General features: G+C 40.1%; 1 protein-coding gene across 1 annotated transcript; it reads left to right on the top strand.

Annotated features, from left to right (window-relative positions):
* The first annotated feature begins 903 nt into the window (after positions 1 to 903).
* LOC137011517 (ermin-like) lies at positions 904 to 8,731 on the top strand. The gene is made up of 2 exons (XM_067374411.1): positions 904 to 1,011; positions 7,593 to 8,731. Exon 2 carries the CDS (start codon positions 7,610 to 7,612, stop codon positions 7,985 to 7,987), a length of 378 nt encoding a protein of 125 aa, XP_067230512.1. The 5' UTR covers positions 904 to 1,011; positions 7,593 to 7,609; the 3' UTR covers positions 7,988 to 8,731.
* Positions 8,732 to 16,634: the final 7,903 nt, after the last annotated feature.

Genomic DNA, 16,634 nt, shown 5'->3' with positions numbered 1-16,634 from the left:
TTTCTCATCACTTTTATAAGGCTTAACTGACAGTTGATTGATTGTCTGATGCCTCATTCTGTTTTTGACATCATTTTTAGCTTTTTAAAAGACTTTGTAAAGTTGTTGCAATGTCTTTACAGTACGGAAATCATATAAAGCTTACCTAAACTGATGTACACTATAAATGTAAGATTTTGCAGATTCATTGGATCATCCAAAGAATGTTGATCCAATCATGGGTCTTTATTTAGAATATTAATTTATTTAGAATACTTACCTGTGCTGATTTAGGATATTATTTGAGTACTTTCATAGACTAAAGAGAATTAAGAGTATAAACACTTGTGGGAAAAGAAGTACACTTTAGCTTACTTTTAAAAAGAATACTTATTAGGGAAGTAATACACTTTACGGTGGTCCCCGCGCAACGTTTATGTTTACTTTATAAAATACTTTAATGTACACTTAAGTGGCCTTTTATTTCTAATTATATTATTTGCAAGTACAGTTTTTTTAAATATACAAGTTCCCATTTAATTCAATTAAGCTGGCAAAAATCAGAATAGATAAAAACAGCTTCCAAGGAGGATGACTATTTAGCATTTCAGTGAGATGTTAGACTGTGCAAAACTAATATCCACCCTTTTAGAAAGTGTATCCTTAAACACAACTTTGCAGTAGAAGAAAACCAAGAAATCTCAAAATAAAGAAGCTCAAAAAAAAAGGGTGCTACTTTTCAAACTGAATGTCACGCCCAGAATTAGAAACCAAACACTGAAACAACACTGTTTTCCAAACAATGGGGATGAGAATCTCATCAGCTCCACCACTGGGAATGAGAATGAGGCTGCGTCACCCAATGCCAGACAGATTCCACTGAGTCGTAAAGGGAGGGACACGGACACAGCCATGCACAGACTGCTCGCCACAAGAGACTACTTCTGAGCATCCTCCTCCTTCAGGGTCCACTCTCCTTCAAAAACCCCAGGAACCGGAGTCAGACAGTACTGCTGAGCCAACAAGAACAAGGTAAGATACATTATTAAATGAGTACAGTGAGATTTTAGAGTTTGTGTCAATGGTTTCTGCGTTTGTACAGAAAATGCAAATCTTTTCCGTGTTCATTGGTTTTGAAAGGTACAACTTCACTTTTCACATTCAGGTGGTTTTGGTTACTTGTTCGATGTTGTTTTATGTTGAGGAAAATCTAGTTTTGATAAGGTATTACTAAGATAAATTTACATAACAATGAAGAGAACAGCAAAAGTACTTTAAAAATGTAATTTTTAAGAGTCTAGACGTGGTTACTTAAAACATTTTTCTGTATTTATGTAACCACATGGCACAATTTCCTAATTCTTGCATATTATGTAAGGCCTCTCATTGTTGAAACATACAGGAAGAATTGTGGACTGTACATGCAGTTCTCATTCCAGCAGTTGGTCACTTTGTTTAGTCAAATCAAATTAAAATTCCTCAAAACAACTTTGCATCTTTTGCCAAGTCTCAAGTTCTTTCATAACTTGGACATGACAAACCATAGTGACTAATGAAAAGACAGACACTGATTGTCAGCTGAATACTGATATCGGTTGAACTGGTGAAATTACAGCACAGGAAAAGTTGTTTATTTGTTAATTATACAGAAAGTGATCTACAACCCGAATTCTGGAAATGTTGGGATGTTTTTTAAATTTGAATAAAATAAAAACTAAAAGACTTTCGAATCACATGAGCCAATTTTTTATTCACAATACAATATACAGGTGCTGGTCATATAATTAGAATATTGTGAAAAAGTTCATTTTTTTATTGTAAATTATTTAAAAAAAATTAAACTTTCATTTATACTAGATTCACATGTAAAGTAAAACATTTAGTTTTTTTTTTAATTTGTTGATAAGAGCGTACAGCTAATGAAAGTCCAAAATCCAGTATCTCAAAATATTAGAATATTTACATTTGAGTTTTATTAAAATGACCATCCTTACAGTATAAAATCCGGGTATCTCTTGTTCTTTGAAACCACACTAATGGGGAAGACTGCTGACTTGGCAATGTTCCAGGAGACAATCACTGACACTCTCCACAAAGAGAGTAAGTCACAGAAGGTCATTACTGAATGGGGTGGCTGTTTACAGAGTGATGTATCAAAGCATATTGTTGACTAGAAGGAAGAAATTGGGTAGGCAAAGGTGCACAAGCAACAGGGATGACCACAAGCTTAAGAATACTGTCAAGTAAAGCCGATTCAGACACTTGGGAGAGCTTCACAATGAGTCAAATGAAGCCGGAGTCAGCGCATCAAGAGCCACCACACTCAGACATCTTCAGGAAAAGGACTACCAAGCCACTTCTGAAACAGAAACAACGTCAGAAGCATCTTACCTGGGCTAAGATGAAAAAGAACTGGACAGTGAACAGTGGTCGAAAGTGGGACCATGTTGAAATCATGGTCCCAGAGTCTGAAAGAAGACTGGAGAGGCACAGAATCCGGTCCCACTTTATATTAAGTGGCCTTGTCTACTATGTACTTACATTTAAATTAATCATTTGATACAATGCACTTATTGTGTACATACATGTTTTTACATTGTACTTATATTTTAAAAACACCTGCATGTGTTATGATATGCTGGTGTAGAGATGAGGCTGATACGGATTTCCACAATGAACATAGAACTTTAATCAAACAAAGGTAAGGAACGCCAACATATACAGTAAACAACATTCAGAACGGACCAGGAGTGAAGGGAGTGAGTGTCATATAAAGGGAGTGCTAACAATAGAGTCCTAGGTGCAGGTGATCCGTGATGATAGGGAGATGACGAGGGAAGTGGGTGCAGGTGTGGAGAACAGGAGGATACTGGGAAATGGAGTCCAGGGAAACAAGGGATCTGTAACAGTACCTCCCCCTCCCGGTGGGCGCCCTGGAGACCTCAAACCGGAGCAGGGGGAGGAGTAAACTGGAGTGGAGGTCTCCAGGGCAGGTCCAAAAACCATGGCGGGTCAGGAGCCGTGGGCAGCCATGGGGGGTCAGGAGCCGTGGGCAGCCATGGGGGGTCAGGAGCCGTGGGCAGCCATGGCGGGTCAGGAGCCGTGGGCAGCCATGGCGGGTCAGGAGCCGTGGGCAGCCATGGCGGGTCAGGGGCTGAAGGCAGCCATGGCGGGTCAGGTGCAGCGGGCAGCCATGGCGGGTCAGGTGCAGCGGGCAGACATGCAGCGGGCAGACATGGCGGGTCAGGTGCAGCGGGCAGACATGGCGGGTCAGGTGCAGCGGGCCGCCATGGTGGGTCAGGAGCTGAAGTCCTCACGCCGTCAAGCCCAGTCGGCGCAGAAGGACCGGCGGGAGATGGCGGAACGAAAGGCTCTGCCGACCGAAGCGCAGCCGGTGCTCCAGAAGGCCGCAGTTGAACACAGACGACAGACAACAAAGTGAACACCAGGGGGAGTGAGGAAGCCAACTGGAAACGAGGGATGGAGGGACGGAGCGGAGACGGAGGAGTGCAGTCCAGAGGGGAGGGCAGGCTGACAAGGGACCAAGGTGTGAACGGGGGCAGGATGGAGACTTGTGAGGCTGGAGGACTGATGGGCAACGGTGGAGCAGAGGGAGGTTGGAGCCAGGGTGTAGGTAATCGCCCAGAGGTCCGAGGTGGAGATCTGGGCGAGGGGGCTTGAGGTGAAGGTTCAGTGCAAACATAACTGGATGGAGGTGGTAGAGGGAGGCAGGGAGGGAAAACAGTCTTTGGGCTGGAGGGTTCAAAAACACAGTTCATAGGGGCAGTAGGTTCGGCGGCGGCGGCGGCTGGAGCGGCTGGCTCGGCGGCGGCGGCTGGAGCGGCTGGCTCGGCGGCGGCGGCTGGAGCGGCTGGCTCGGCGGCGGCGGCGGCTGGAGCGGCTGGCTCGGCGGCGGCGGCTGGAGCGGCTGGCTCGGCGGCGGCGGCTGGAGCGGCAGGCTCGGCGGCGGCGGCTGGAGCGGCAGGCTCGGCGGCGGCTGGAGCTGAGGGCTCGGCGGCGGCGGCTGGAGCTGAGGGCTCGTAGGCGGCGGAGACTGGAGAACTTTGCTCGGCGGCGGAGACTGGAGAACTTTGCTCGGCGGCGGAGACTGGAGAACTTTGCTCGGCGGCGGAGACTGGAGAACTTTGCTCGGCGGCGGAGACTGGAGAACTTTGCTCGGCGGCGGAGACTGGAGAACTTGGCTCGGCGGCGGAGACTGGAGAACTTGGCTCGGAGGCGGAGACTGGAGAACTTTGCTCGGCGGCGGAGACTGGAGAACTTTGCTCGGCGGCGGAGACTGGAGAACTTTGCTCGGCGGCGGAGACTGGAGAACTTTGCTCGGCGGCGGAGACTGGAGAACTTGGCTCGGAGGAGACTGGAGAACTTGGCTCGGAGGAGACTGGAGAACTTGGCTCGGAGGAGACTGGAGAACTTGGCTCGGAGGAGACTGGAGAACTTGGCTCGGCGGAGACTGGGGTTGAGGGCCATTTCATCCCCTCAAATACAATTAAAATCCCCACAGGCACTGGAGCTGGCTCTGTGGGGACTGGAGCTGGCTCTGGAGATACTGGAGCTGGCTCTGGAGATACTGGAGCTGGCTCTGGAGATACTGGAGCGGGCTCTGGAGATACTGGAGCGGGCTCTGGAGATCCTGGAGCGGGCTCTGGAGATACTGGAGCGGGCTCTGGAGATACTGGAGCGGGCTCTGGAGATACTGGAGCGGGCTCTGGAGATACTGGAGCGGGCTCTGGAGATACTGGAGCGGGCTCTGGAGACATTGGGGCCGCTTTCTTCCTCCTCCTCCGCTTACTGGGCCCAGTAGCGGAATATGGGTCCAGCCTGGGGCAGGCAGGGAGTTCGCTGGAGCGGTATGCGGAGGAAGCCGGAGGTTGACTGACTGGCCCGGCCAACCGTGTTTCTGGATGGACCGGACGACAACACTGATCCTGAACCTCTTCTACTAAGAAATTGGAGCCATTCAACCACAAAATTAAATTGATAGTGTCGCTTAAGGAGAAACAAAAAACAGGTTCATCAAAACGGATAGTGTCGTCATCCAATCCATCCAAAAACAAGGAGATCAACTGAGCATCAGGCCAGTCAGACAAGAAAGCAAGCTCCACGAACTCCTCCACATACCTCTCCAGCGAACGTCCTACCTGCAGGAGCCCGATAATGCGTTCGCTGGCTGTTAGAAGAGTGAGAGGCGCTGGAGGAGCAGGAGCCAGGGAGCTGGTGGAAGTCTCCATACTGTGGAAATCCAAAGTTTCCTGGTCCGTTCTTCTGTTATGATATGCTGGTGTAGAGATGAGGCTGATACGGATTTCCACAATGAACATAGAACTTTAATCAAACAAAGGTAAGGAACGCCAACATATACAGTAAACAACATTCAGAACGGACCAGGAGTGAAGGGAGTGAGTGTCATATAAAGGGAGTGCTAACAATAGAGTCCTAGGTGCAGGTGATCCGTGATGATAGGGAGATGACGAGGGAAGTGGGTGCAGGTGTGGAGAACAGGAGGATACTGGGAAATGGAGTCCAGGGAAACAAGGGATCTGTAACAGCATGTAATTACATATGTAATTATTTTCTTTAATTACATTTATAATTACACTGTTAACCCATCCCTTACACCTTACCCCTACCCTTAAACCTGCCCATACCACCAAAGCTTTCCCTAACCTTATCCGTATCCCACCTCAATAGCAGCAAAAGTTTTTTTGCAATTCAATATGAACCCAATAAGTATATTGTACTTATTTTTTTTTTATGTAAGTGCATAGTAGTTAAGGCCACTTAATATAAAGTGGGACCCAGAATCCAAGCTGCTTGAAGTCTAGTGGGAAGTTTCTGAAGTCAGTAATGATTTGGGGGGCCGTGACATCTGCTGGTGTTGGTCCATTGTGTTTTATCAAGTGCAAAGTCAATGCAGCCATCTTCCAGGAGATTTTGGAGCACTTTATGCTTCCATCTGCTGACAAGCTTTATGGAGATGCTGATTTCCTTTTCCAGCAGGGCTTTAGCACCTGCCCACAGTGCAAAAACCACTTCCAAGTGGTTTGCTGACCATGATATTACTGTGTTTTATCGGCCAGCCAACATGCCTGACCCCTGAATCTATGGGATATTTTCAATATCCCAATATCCAACAATATACAGATGATCTGAAGGCTCGATAGTGCCTCAGCAGTGCCACAGGCTGATCACTTCCATGCCACACTTCACTGATGCTGTATTTTGTGCTAGGAGCAAGTCATTTGATGTAATATGTGCTGCCCACCAAGTATTGAGTGTACAAATGAACATACTTTAAAGAACTTGAACTTTTCTGTTTTGCAAATCCATTTTTTGATTGATCTTAGGAAATATTCTAATATTTTGAGATACTGGATTTTGGACTTTCAAGAGCTGTACGCTCTAAACATCAAAATTAAAAAAAAAAAAAAAAACTTTTGAAATATTTTACTTTATATGTAGGGAATCTAGAATATATGAAAGTTTCATTTTTAAAAATAATTTACAATAAAAAAATGAACTTTTTCACGATATTCTAATTATATGACCAGCACCTGTAGATAACATAACAAATGTTTAAACAGAGAAATGTTACACTTTTATCCACTAAATGAGCTCATTTCAAATTTGATGCCTGCTACAGGTCTCAAAAAAGTTGGGACGGGGGCAACAAAAGGCTGAAAAAGCAAGAAATTTTGAAAAGATTCAGCTGAGAGAACATCTAGCAACTAATTAAGTACATCTATATATAAGCTATAAAAGGGATGTCTTAGAGAGGCAGAGTCTCTCAGAAGTAAAGATGGGCAGAGCTGTGAAAGAGTGCGTAAAATGATTGTGAAAAACAACGTTCCTCAATGTCAAATTGCAAAGGCTTTGCAAATCTCATCATCTACAGTTCATAACAGCATCAAAAGATTCAGAGAAACTGGAGAAATCTCTTTGCGTAAGGGACAAGGCCGAAGACCTTTACTGGATGCCCGTGGTCTTCTGGCCCTCAGACGACACTGCATCACTCATCGGCATGATTGTGTCAATGACATTACTAAATGGGCCCAGGAATACTTCCAGAAACCACTGCCGGTAGACACAATCCGCTGTGCCATCTGCAGATGCCAACTAAAGCTCTATCATGCAAAAAGGAAGCCATATGTGAACAAGGTCCAGAAGTGCCGTCGTGTCCTGTGGGCCAAGGCTCATTTAAAATGGACTGTTTCAAAGTAAAATTTGACATTCTTGTTGGAAATCACGGATGCCGTGTCCTCCGGGCTAAAGAGGAGGGAGACCTTACAGCTTGTTATCAGCGTCCAGTTCGAAAGCCAGCATCTCTGCCCAGGCATCTTCAAACTGTTTTGAAAAGAAGAGGAGATGCTACACCATGGTAAACATGCCCCCGTCCCAACTTTTTTGAGACCTGTAGCAGGCATCAAATTTGGAATGGGTTCATTTTGTGCATAAAATTGTAAAATTTCTGTTTAAACAATTGTTATGTTATCTATGTTCTATTGTGAATAAAATAGTGGCTCATGTGATTTGAAAGTCTGAGAGAATTGTGTATCTTTTCCTTTATCAGTTTACAATAACTACTGCAATCACAGGACAGGAAGTGACATCAATGGAGCAGAACGGCAAGGACACATTAGGAGCTGAGACAGAGCAAATGAATGGTCAAACCGAAGAAGTACCTCAAGAGACAACGGCATCTGAAGAGCCGGCGAATATAAGTGAGAATAATTCAGACAGGAATGAAGAAGAAATAAGTGTAAGTAAAACAGATGAGAATGACGAGGAAGAAAAAGAGGAAGAGGAGGACGGATTGTCTGAATTACATCAGGATGATTTTCAGCCTTCGGTTGAGATGTCAGGCCAGGAATACAAGAAGGATGAAAACAACCGTCCTGTTTGCAGGTACAACACTGTCTGCTACAGGAAGATTAAGAAAGGAAACACAATGCAGAGAATAGATGAGTTTGAGTCCATGCTGAATGTATAACAGTGGTGAATGAGCGGCGTCATCGTGTGGTTTCTTTAAAAGTATGTGGTTGTTAAACTTCTTCATAGTTAAAAGACATAACATATGCTCACATGAACAGTATTTTGTGACAGTTTGTTTTCAGGCTCTAACCTAATATTACATGTTTGTAGAAATCTTAAGCATCAGGAAAACAGCCTCATCTCTGATCAAATTTCAGTAAACCCTCATCTGGCAGTTTGTCTGGCATTTATTTGTCTGCAAATGAGGTTTTTCATTCATGAATGCTTCTCCAAATAACATGCAATCTGACTGACTAATGCAGGCCTGATCTCTGTTGTGTAAAACATGAATGAATTACTGGAAGAGCTTACAATTACAGTATGGAGAGCATTATTGTATTCCTGTTTAAAATTTCAAAAAAAGTTCTAATGTAAACTTTCTAATGTTGTGATTACGGTTTCATAGCTTTGTAAATTATACTCCCACATTTTAAAATACAATACATAATAGTCATATTAGCATTTTATCATTTCCATATTCAGATATATGTAATATATGCACGTATGAAATCTGTGATTATGTTTTTGGACAAATATAGGTTTCATTGTTTTCTATAATCACATAATGTTACTGGATATCTACCATACTACTGCATTCATGTAATCTGTTCAAGTTATTAAGTCTTTCTTTCTCTCTGACTGCACAAAACTGCAAAATGTTTTTTTGTTGTTGTTTTTTTTTTTTTTTGCTATTTTTGCCATTGAGGACAAATTAAAAACTAAATCTGTGCAAAAACTGGCTTAGAATTGACTTTATATTTGTTTTCCTTTTTTTGAGATAACAAATTTGAATGTATTTAAATATAAAATTATAATATAATATAATATAATATAATATAATATAATATAATATAATATAATATAATATAATATAATATAATATAATATAATATAATATAATATAATATAATATAATATATAATATAATAATATTTCCTCACCACTAGATGGCAACATTGCTTTGTCCTGATATAAAAGGTGAGGACAGGGGTTTGCATGACCTGTCTCTGTCTAATTTTACAAACCACATTTCTGTTAATTGGTCTTCATTTGAATTCGGAACACTTTTTGATCACATGCGAGTAAAATCCTGACTGTTTTGTGTCCTGTTATGCATATTTGTATAGAATTAAAACATTCTAATTGAAACATTTCAAACTAAAGATAATACATGGTCATCTCGACAACCCTTCATAAACATGCCATAATAAAATGACAACCTGAAAAATAAATTCAAACTTCGACCAGCTCAATTAGCATGAAGAAGGAAGACCTACAAATTGTTTACCTTTGTTTAACTAATCATATTTATGTGGCATCTAATGTTAGTATAATCAATGTAATGAGATATTTACTGCAGTGATTAGTTTAATTTGGGTGTTTATGACCTGACGGACTCTTTTGTTTATGTCTCTGTGTTTCTGGCCCCTCTCTAATGGCTCATTGGGAGTCTATGTGGGTTTGGTTTTGTTTTGTCTGTTAGCTCTATAAATGCTTGAACTTTACAATACAAATCTCACTAATTGCTTTTTATTCGAAGGCAGTTTATGAATATCACTTCCATTCCTGTAAGCACATTACCTGCTGCTGCCTGATCATAATGTGTTACAGGTTACTTTAATGTTTTCATAATTCTGCTGTAGGTTTATTTAGGCAAAACGAGACGGGGCTTTTGGCCTGGCTTGTTTAAGTCAGGTCCGGGCCTCATTTGAATGGTGACAAATGTCATGCTGCCATGACAACGGGAGGTGTGTGACTGTTGTGGTGCACCGTCCCTGGGCTGGGGGTCGGAAGGCACTTCCTGGGCAACACACGTCCCCTGTGGTTTAGGGTCGTAATTGACCTTTCCTGACAGAGCGGTGCAGCTTTTCATTCTCCCTCTCTTCATCCCTTTTCAACTGTTTCCTCTTTCTTCCTTTCTGTTTTTGTCGCTCTTTCTGTTGCATCACGGTGGGCTGAAATGCCACGATTGGCCCAGGGCTTTTACGCAGCTCTTTCTGACTTCCTCTGGCTCTTTTTGCCTGTTTGAGGCATGTTTACGCAGTAAGGACCATGCACTTGTACTGGTACTGGAGAAGGTTGTTTTTTTTTTTTTAATCAAATCTCCTCCTTTTTAAAGAAAAATAAAATATTAGACAGGTTTTTTTAGAGCACAGTACAGAATCTGCTCTTTCAATAAAGTATTCCGGTAAATGTGTCTTCCTTGCGAAGTGCAGCATTCGACGCGACTGATCATTAAATTTTTTTGAAACATTTTGAGCATGTTGGCATTAGGAGATCAGCTTTAAATTGGTTTTCATCCTCTCTTAAGGGGATAACATTTTTCAGAAGCTATTGAAAACTTCTTCTCCTCCTTTTCTGTAGCTTGGACATGTGGTGTGCCACGGGGTTCTGTTCTAGGCCCTGTTTTTTCTCCTTATATCTGCTTCCATTAGCCAATATTTAACCATCAGATTTCATATCATGGTTATGCAGATGATATTAAGCTCTAGCTTCTGTCAAAATCAGTCATTGTTTGACTCTTTAAAAGCTGGTATGTTGGAATATTATCGTCACTTGAATGACTTCAAAACTGAAGTTTCAGGGCCCTATCATACACCCGGCTCAATGCGATGCCAGGTGCGAAGCAAGTGTTTTTTGCTAGTTTCAGCTAGACGCAGTTGTCATTTTCACATCCAGCACCCAAGTTGTTTAAATAGCAAATGCACTCATGCTGATTTGTTGACCCATTTGCGTGCTGTTCTAAAAATGAGGTGTGTTCGGGTGCGTTGTTGGCGTGTTGCTATTTTGAGGCAACTGATAACGACTGCGCCATTGACTAACTGAAACCTGCTCTAAAATCAATGGCGCAGTATTTATTTATTTATGTAACTTTTTAGGGTGCGTACACTCTGCTTGTTACACGCACAGGGATGCACAGCAGCACACAAACATTTTTAAATATTGAAAATAAAAGGATTCCTCCATGGTGCAAGCACAGCTGGCTTTTAAAGGGAATGAGAGATGAGACTCTGATTGGTTTATTGTATGTTACATCCAAAACACACCCATTACTCTTGGACCATGTGCCTGGCACACCGACCATTTTTTCCACTGTTAAACTGGATTTAGACACGCCCTAAGTGCACCTGCGCCGTGTGCTTCAGACCATGCACTTAGATCGATGAAATAGGGCACGTAGTCTCTGGTCCATCTGAACTTACCAATATCCTTTCTAAAAATCTTGGCCCTATAATTAGCACTGTAAGTTTTCAAGAAAGCAACGATTGCCAAAATTAAATCTCTCCTTTCATTCAAGGACTTAAAAACTGTTAAATGCATTTATTTAATCAAGACTGGACTATTGCAATTCATTGTATTTAGGAGTCTCTCAATATTGACTTTCTCGTCCAAAATGTTGCAGCCAGACTTTTAGCAGGGTACTAAAGAAAGAGGGAAAGTATTACACCTGTACTAGCTAGTTTGCATTGGCTTCCTGTTGAGTATTGAATCCAGTTGAAGACTTTATTATGTGTATAAAGGTCCTTGAATGGATTGGCACCACATCTGATCTTCTTTCTTACCATCAGACCAGTAGGTCTTTATGGTCATCTCAAATCCTGTTGCTGTCTGTACCTATGATGTGTACTTCCTCATCTATAAAGGTTTTGAAATATTCTCTTAAAGGGACAGTTCACCCAAAAATGAAAATTGTATCATCATTTATTCACCCTCAAGTAGTTCCAAACCTGTATGAATTTCTTTGTTCTGCTGAACACAAAGGAAGATATTTGGAAAAAAGTTAGTAACTAATAGAAACAGATCTCGCCCCACATAGTATTTATGTAAATGGGGGGCGAGATCTGTTTGGTTACTGACATTTTTCCAAATATCTTTTTTTCTGAAAAGAAATAATACTCTTTCTTGCCACGTAAAAAAATTCACATAAATGAATATTAATTAAAACAATGTACACATTTAAAAAATAAAAAATAAAACACACAACAAAACTACTAAAACTTTGTAAAATATAAAAAGAAAATCTAATTTAAAATATAAAAAAAAAAAATAAAACTGTACATAATACTAAAATAACACTGATTGTGAAAAACTACAAGTGTGTTTACAAACTGGGGTCAGAGGATAAGACAAGAGAAAAATTGTTTCTTAAAGGTCCCGTTCTTCGTGATCCCATGTTTCAAACTTTAGTTAGTGTGTAATGTTGTTGTTAGAGTATAAATAAAATCAGTAAAATTTTAAAACTCAAAGTTCAATGCCAAGCGAAATATTTTATTTAACAGAAGTCGCCTACATCGAATGGCCAGTTTGGACTACATCCCTCTACTTCCTTCTTTAATGACGTCACTAAAACAGTTTTTTGACTAACCTCCGCCCACAGGAATACACAAGAGTTGCGTTTGTAGAGTGTGTTTGTCGCCATGTCGTCGAAACGTTGTTATTTTCATCCCCCAGTCCAATCACCGGGTCTGATTCCGGCTCAAATTGATAGGGTAAAATTAAAGACATGTTTACAATAACACTGAGCGCGTGCATCTCCACGTTATGGTAAGAGGCGTGACCTTTCCGGGCAAGGAGCGCTAAGCTGCTGTCGAATCACAACACAGGAACCGCTGGCACAATCAGAACTCGTTACGTATTTCTGAAGGAGGGACTTCATAGAACAAGGAAGTCATCAGCCCGTTTTTATGACAGTGGAAACAGCGGTATACAGATAAGTACATTATGTGAAAAATGCTGTGTTTTTTTACACGCGAAACATGAACACATGTTATATTGCACACTATAAACACAATCAAAGCTTCAAAAAACCACGGAAAACGGGACCTTTAATAAATTAATTAATAAGCTTACATTTACAGATTTTAACATTATTTAAATTTTAAGTTTCATGCTACTTGCTAAAGATAAGTCGGAAATCACATTTGTGAAATGAATCATAAATAATTTGACTGTTTTTAGGTTTATATGTTAATAAATATTTAATATTTTCTATAAATGTTTATATGATAACAAATATTTAAATTTTAAAAATGTTTATATTGCTTATCATTTTTTAAGATAAAAATATATAACATTTAACACATTTTTACATCATTTTTTAAAACTGTATAAACGGGCTTTTATAAATGAAAATATTTTTTAATTGTCATAAAGTATCCAAATATTTTTGTGGACATTGTATGAATGAGATGAACCTATCAGTGAGTGAAACAATAGTGCGTAAAAACAATTTTTCTAACAGTACAGCTTCTTATTTTATGTGCAAACAAATCCACAGATGTTGACATGCTCAACATAGTCATTCTAAACAGATCTGCAGATGATGTACAGAATAAATGATGATTTGAGAGCGAGAGGTCGCCTAGGAAGCGTGAGTCATCCGTCAGTGTTTGTGTGCTGCTGTAAGAGAGCGGCCCACTGTGGCCTGACTCTACGGCACACATTCATGAACCCCCCTCACGCCATGATTGCTCTACAATGACAGCTTTGTGAAGGATGGAAGAGAGCTGCTGTGGAAAATATTCAAGACACTGAGAGAAAGAGAGAGACAATGAGAGAGAAAGAGGAGCTATCAAAGTGTTTCCTTCACAAAGCCTGCGAGTGTTCTGGCTCCATTGGAAACTTTCAGTCGTTCGGTTGAGTTTAAAAGGGGTGAGAGACAAATAGAAAGCTTGCGTCTTGTGGTAAACATGGGGTGGGGTCAGGAGGGGTCATTTTTCTCTGTGCATTCACTGGGTGGGTGTGATGGGTGACTGGAGGCCTGTTCCGCTGTCCATTCTCTCTTCAGGTCAGCTCCAGAGACCGGTGGCGTCACAGTGGCTCACAACGGACATGCCATGACAGAACGCACAGGAACTGATGACGTCTGCAGTCCTTTAAGGGGGAATTCTGAGTGAAATGGCCATCTGAAAATACAGATTTCTTTGCATGGTTGTTTCCTGCACTTGAAAAAAACACAATAATTGACAAATCCAAATGCCATTAAAACCAAATCATTTCCACAAGACTCTATGCCATTTTAAACTTCACAGTATTGTCATGGAATGATAATAGAAGATTTAAAAAATAAATAAATAAATAATAATAATAATAATAAAATTTCAGTTTAATTTCATTTGTTATTATTAATTTTAATATTTTGTTAAAATAATAATAATAAATTATTATTATTAAAAATAAGAAATAGATGAAAATCATACAGATTGACAGACAGACAGACATAGATTATAAAGACCATACCATACTTAATCAATATTTCTTTAGACATAAGCCAAAAATGTTACTTATGTCAATATAATATAATATAATATAATATAATATAATATAATATAATATAATATAATATAATATAATATAATATAATATAATATAATATAATATAATATAATATAATATAATATAATATAATATATGTAATATGATAATATAATAATACATGCACACATAAACACACTATATATATATATATATATATATATATATATATATATATATATATATATATATATATATATATATATATATATATATATATATATAAAATTTTATTTATTTATTTATTTATTTTATTGCTTTTTATATCTTGATTTCACTATAAACAAATCTAAAAAAAAGTAGAATTTTCACTTACGATAAAACTAAAAATATTTTGTTAGTGTTTCATTTAGTTTACTTACTATAAACAAAGACAGCAGCAAAAGACTTTAATGTTTATTGTGATGTCTTTTAAAATATGCATCATCATTTTCTGTTATGTATTAAAAAAACAAACAAAAGAAAAATGAATAAAATGCACAATAATTCCTGCAGTCAGTATGTGTTCTTCAAATCAACACTCTATTTAATACAAAAATAGCATTTTCTTTTCATTCTTTTTCCAAGTGTTATTTGCTGTTAGACAAACAGAACAAAAGATTAGACCAATACAAAAATGCACTTAAAAAAATGTCTCAGTCGTTTCACTTTTTTCAGCCTTTACAATTAAACTGCTTTTATAGAGTGGCTTATTATATGATATAGAAAGAGAGAGATATAAATACATATAAAAGAGCGATAGAGCAGGAGGAAGGGAATTAGAAAGTGTGACCTCAGGGTAGTGGAGGTCACAGGAGGTTTTCCTGATGAGTGGTCCTTTGGGATCTCTGTTAGCTTTGAGTGACAGGCATCCATTGTGATGCCTGTGAACTGCTGCACTCTGGTTTATATCCATTCTTATCACCAAACCAGGGACGGTCTGAAGAGATGGTCTACCGCAATGCATAGAATGAGGATGGCTTCCCACCACAAATGACCACCAAGTCGTTTGTCTCCATCCAGGAGGGAGAGGTTGAGCGGAGAGGAAGTGCGATTGTACTGGCCACACAATGCACAGGTGTGTGATAACTGCTCTGAGGCACGGACAGTGGACGGCCAGACGTAGGGGGTGGGAAGAGTTTATGCAGGGAGCAAGTCGGGTTTCCCAAAGGACGGCATTTTAATTTCTAATTCATTAATCTCCCTTGTGCAGCCATCCTGCTTTATGGAAAACGAAGACCGGTATAAGATTCACCTGACTGGCTCAAGCCAGGGTCACATGATATGAAATCAAAGTTATAATAAGGCGCCTCATTCTCAGTATAGAGAGAGTGAGAGAGAGAGAGTGGGCCAAATTTCCCCACAAAAACAGTCAAATCTAATCAGCCAACAGACAATCCGCATGTGGGAACTGGCTAAATAAATATACTAAATAATGTCGATGCATTAAAGAAATAAAAAATGTAGCTAGCTAAGCTACACTCTTGAATCTTTTTCATGTGTGATATGCGTTTTGTTCAAAATGCTACACAAAAAGGGATAGAAACATATTGCCATTTAGCTATAGTAATGCCTAGTTGAGGAAATGAAGTTATAGTATAACATTCCCCATCAAGTCAAAGTCAAACACCTCTAAAAGGACTATAAAATACAGTGAATGTATAAATGATGTTTTATTAACAAAGTTCGGGAGGAGCACGTTCAGATAATCTACCCAATCAGCACGAGAGGAGGCTTATATAGAGAGTTTCACAACAGTTATCCCTCCTCCACCCCAACCCCTCACTCTCAATTATTCCTATCCCAGCCAGGGATAGGGTCCTCAGGGTTTAGGCCAAATTCTGAGCTCGGAGCCTTCTCCTCAGACAGCACACCAAATACGCATATTTTATACTATATCTGATGTAAGTGTGAACTCCTGAATTTACTTTGGATCGCCTCCGATTGAAAGGGTGCGTTGGAATATGCCCACTATATAGCATACTAGGCGAAAAACAGTATGTGATAAGAGTATGACACCGTGTCTACACCAGATGCAAACATTGTTGCATCGCATTGCGCCGCGCTGCATCCAGTGTAGACAGTATCACTGTTTATAATGTCTTTTGAAGTGTTGTGGCGTGCTGCTCACGTCTGGTGTGGACATGGTGTGAGTGTGTCTCTCAGTGCTTTTCATATAGGCCCTTTCACAGCAAGAACAGTAACTATAAAGATAGCTATAATAACAATCACTATATTAGTGTTCACACCAATAAACAATAACGTTCTGATCTAGGCACACAATGCCACTTTAAATGCTTGAGCTCTTTGCA

This window comes from Chanodichthys erythropterus, chromosome 21, assembly GCF_024489055.1.
Source record: "Chanodichthys erythropterus isolate Z2021 chromosome 21, ASM2448905v1, whole genome shotgun sequence".
In the NCBI taxonomy this organism is placed as follows: Eukaryota; Metazoa; Chordata; class Actinopteri; order Cypriniformes; family Xenocyprididae; genus Chanodichthys; species Chanodichthys erythropterus.
The sequence above is the reverse complement of the archived record's forward strand: the minus strand, read 5'-3'. Positions and strand labels throughout refer to the sequence as shown.

Excerpts from the sequence above, each read along its gene's own strand:
- LOC137011517 (XM_067374411.1), top strand. The coding sequence starts at position 7,610 with ATGGAGCAGAACGGCAAGGACACATTAGGAGCTGAGACAGAGCAAATG.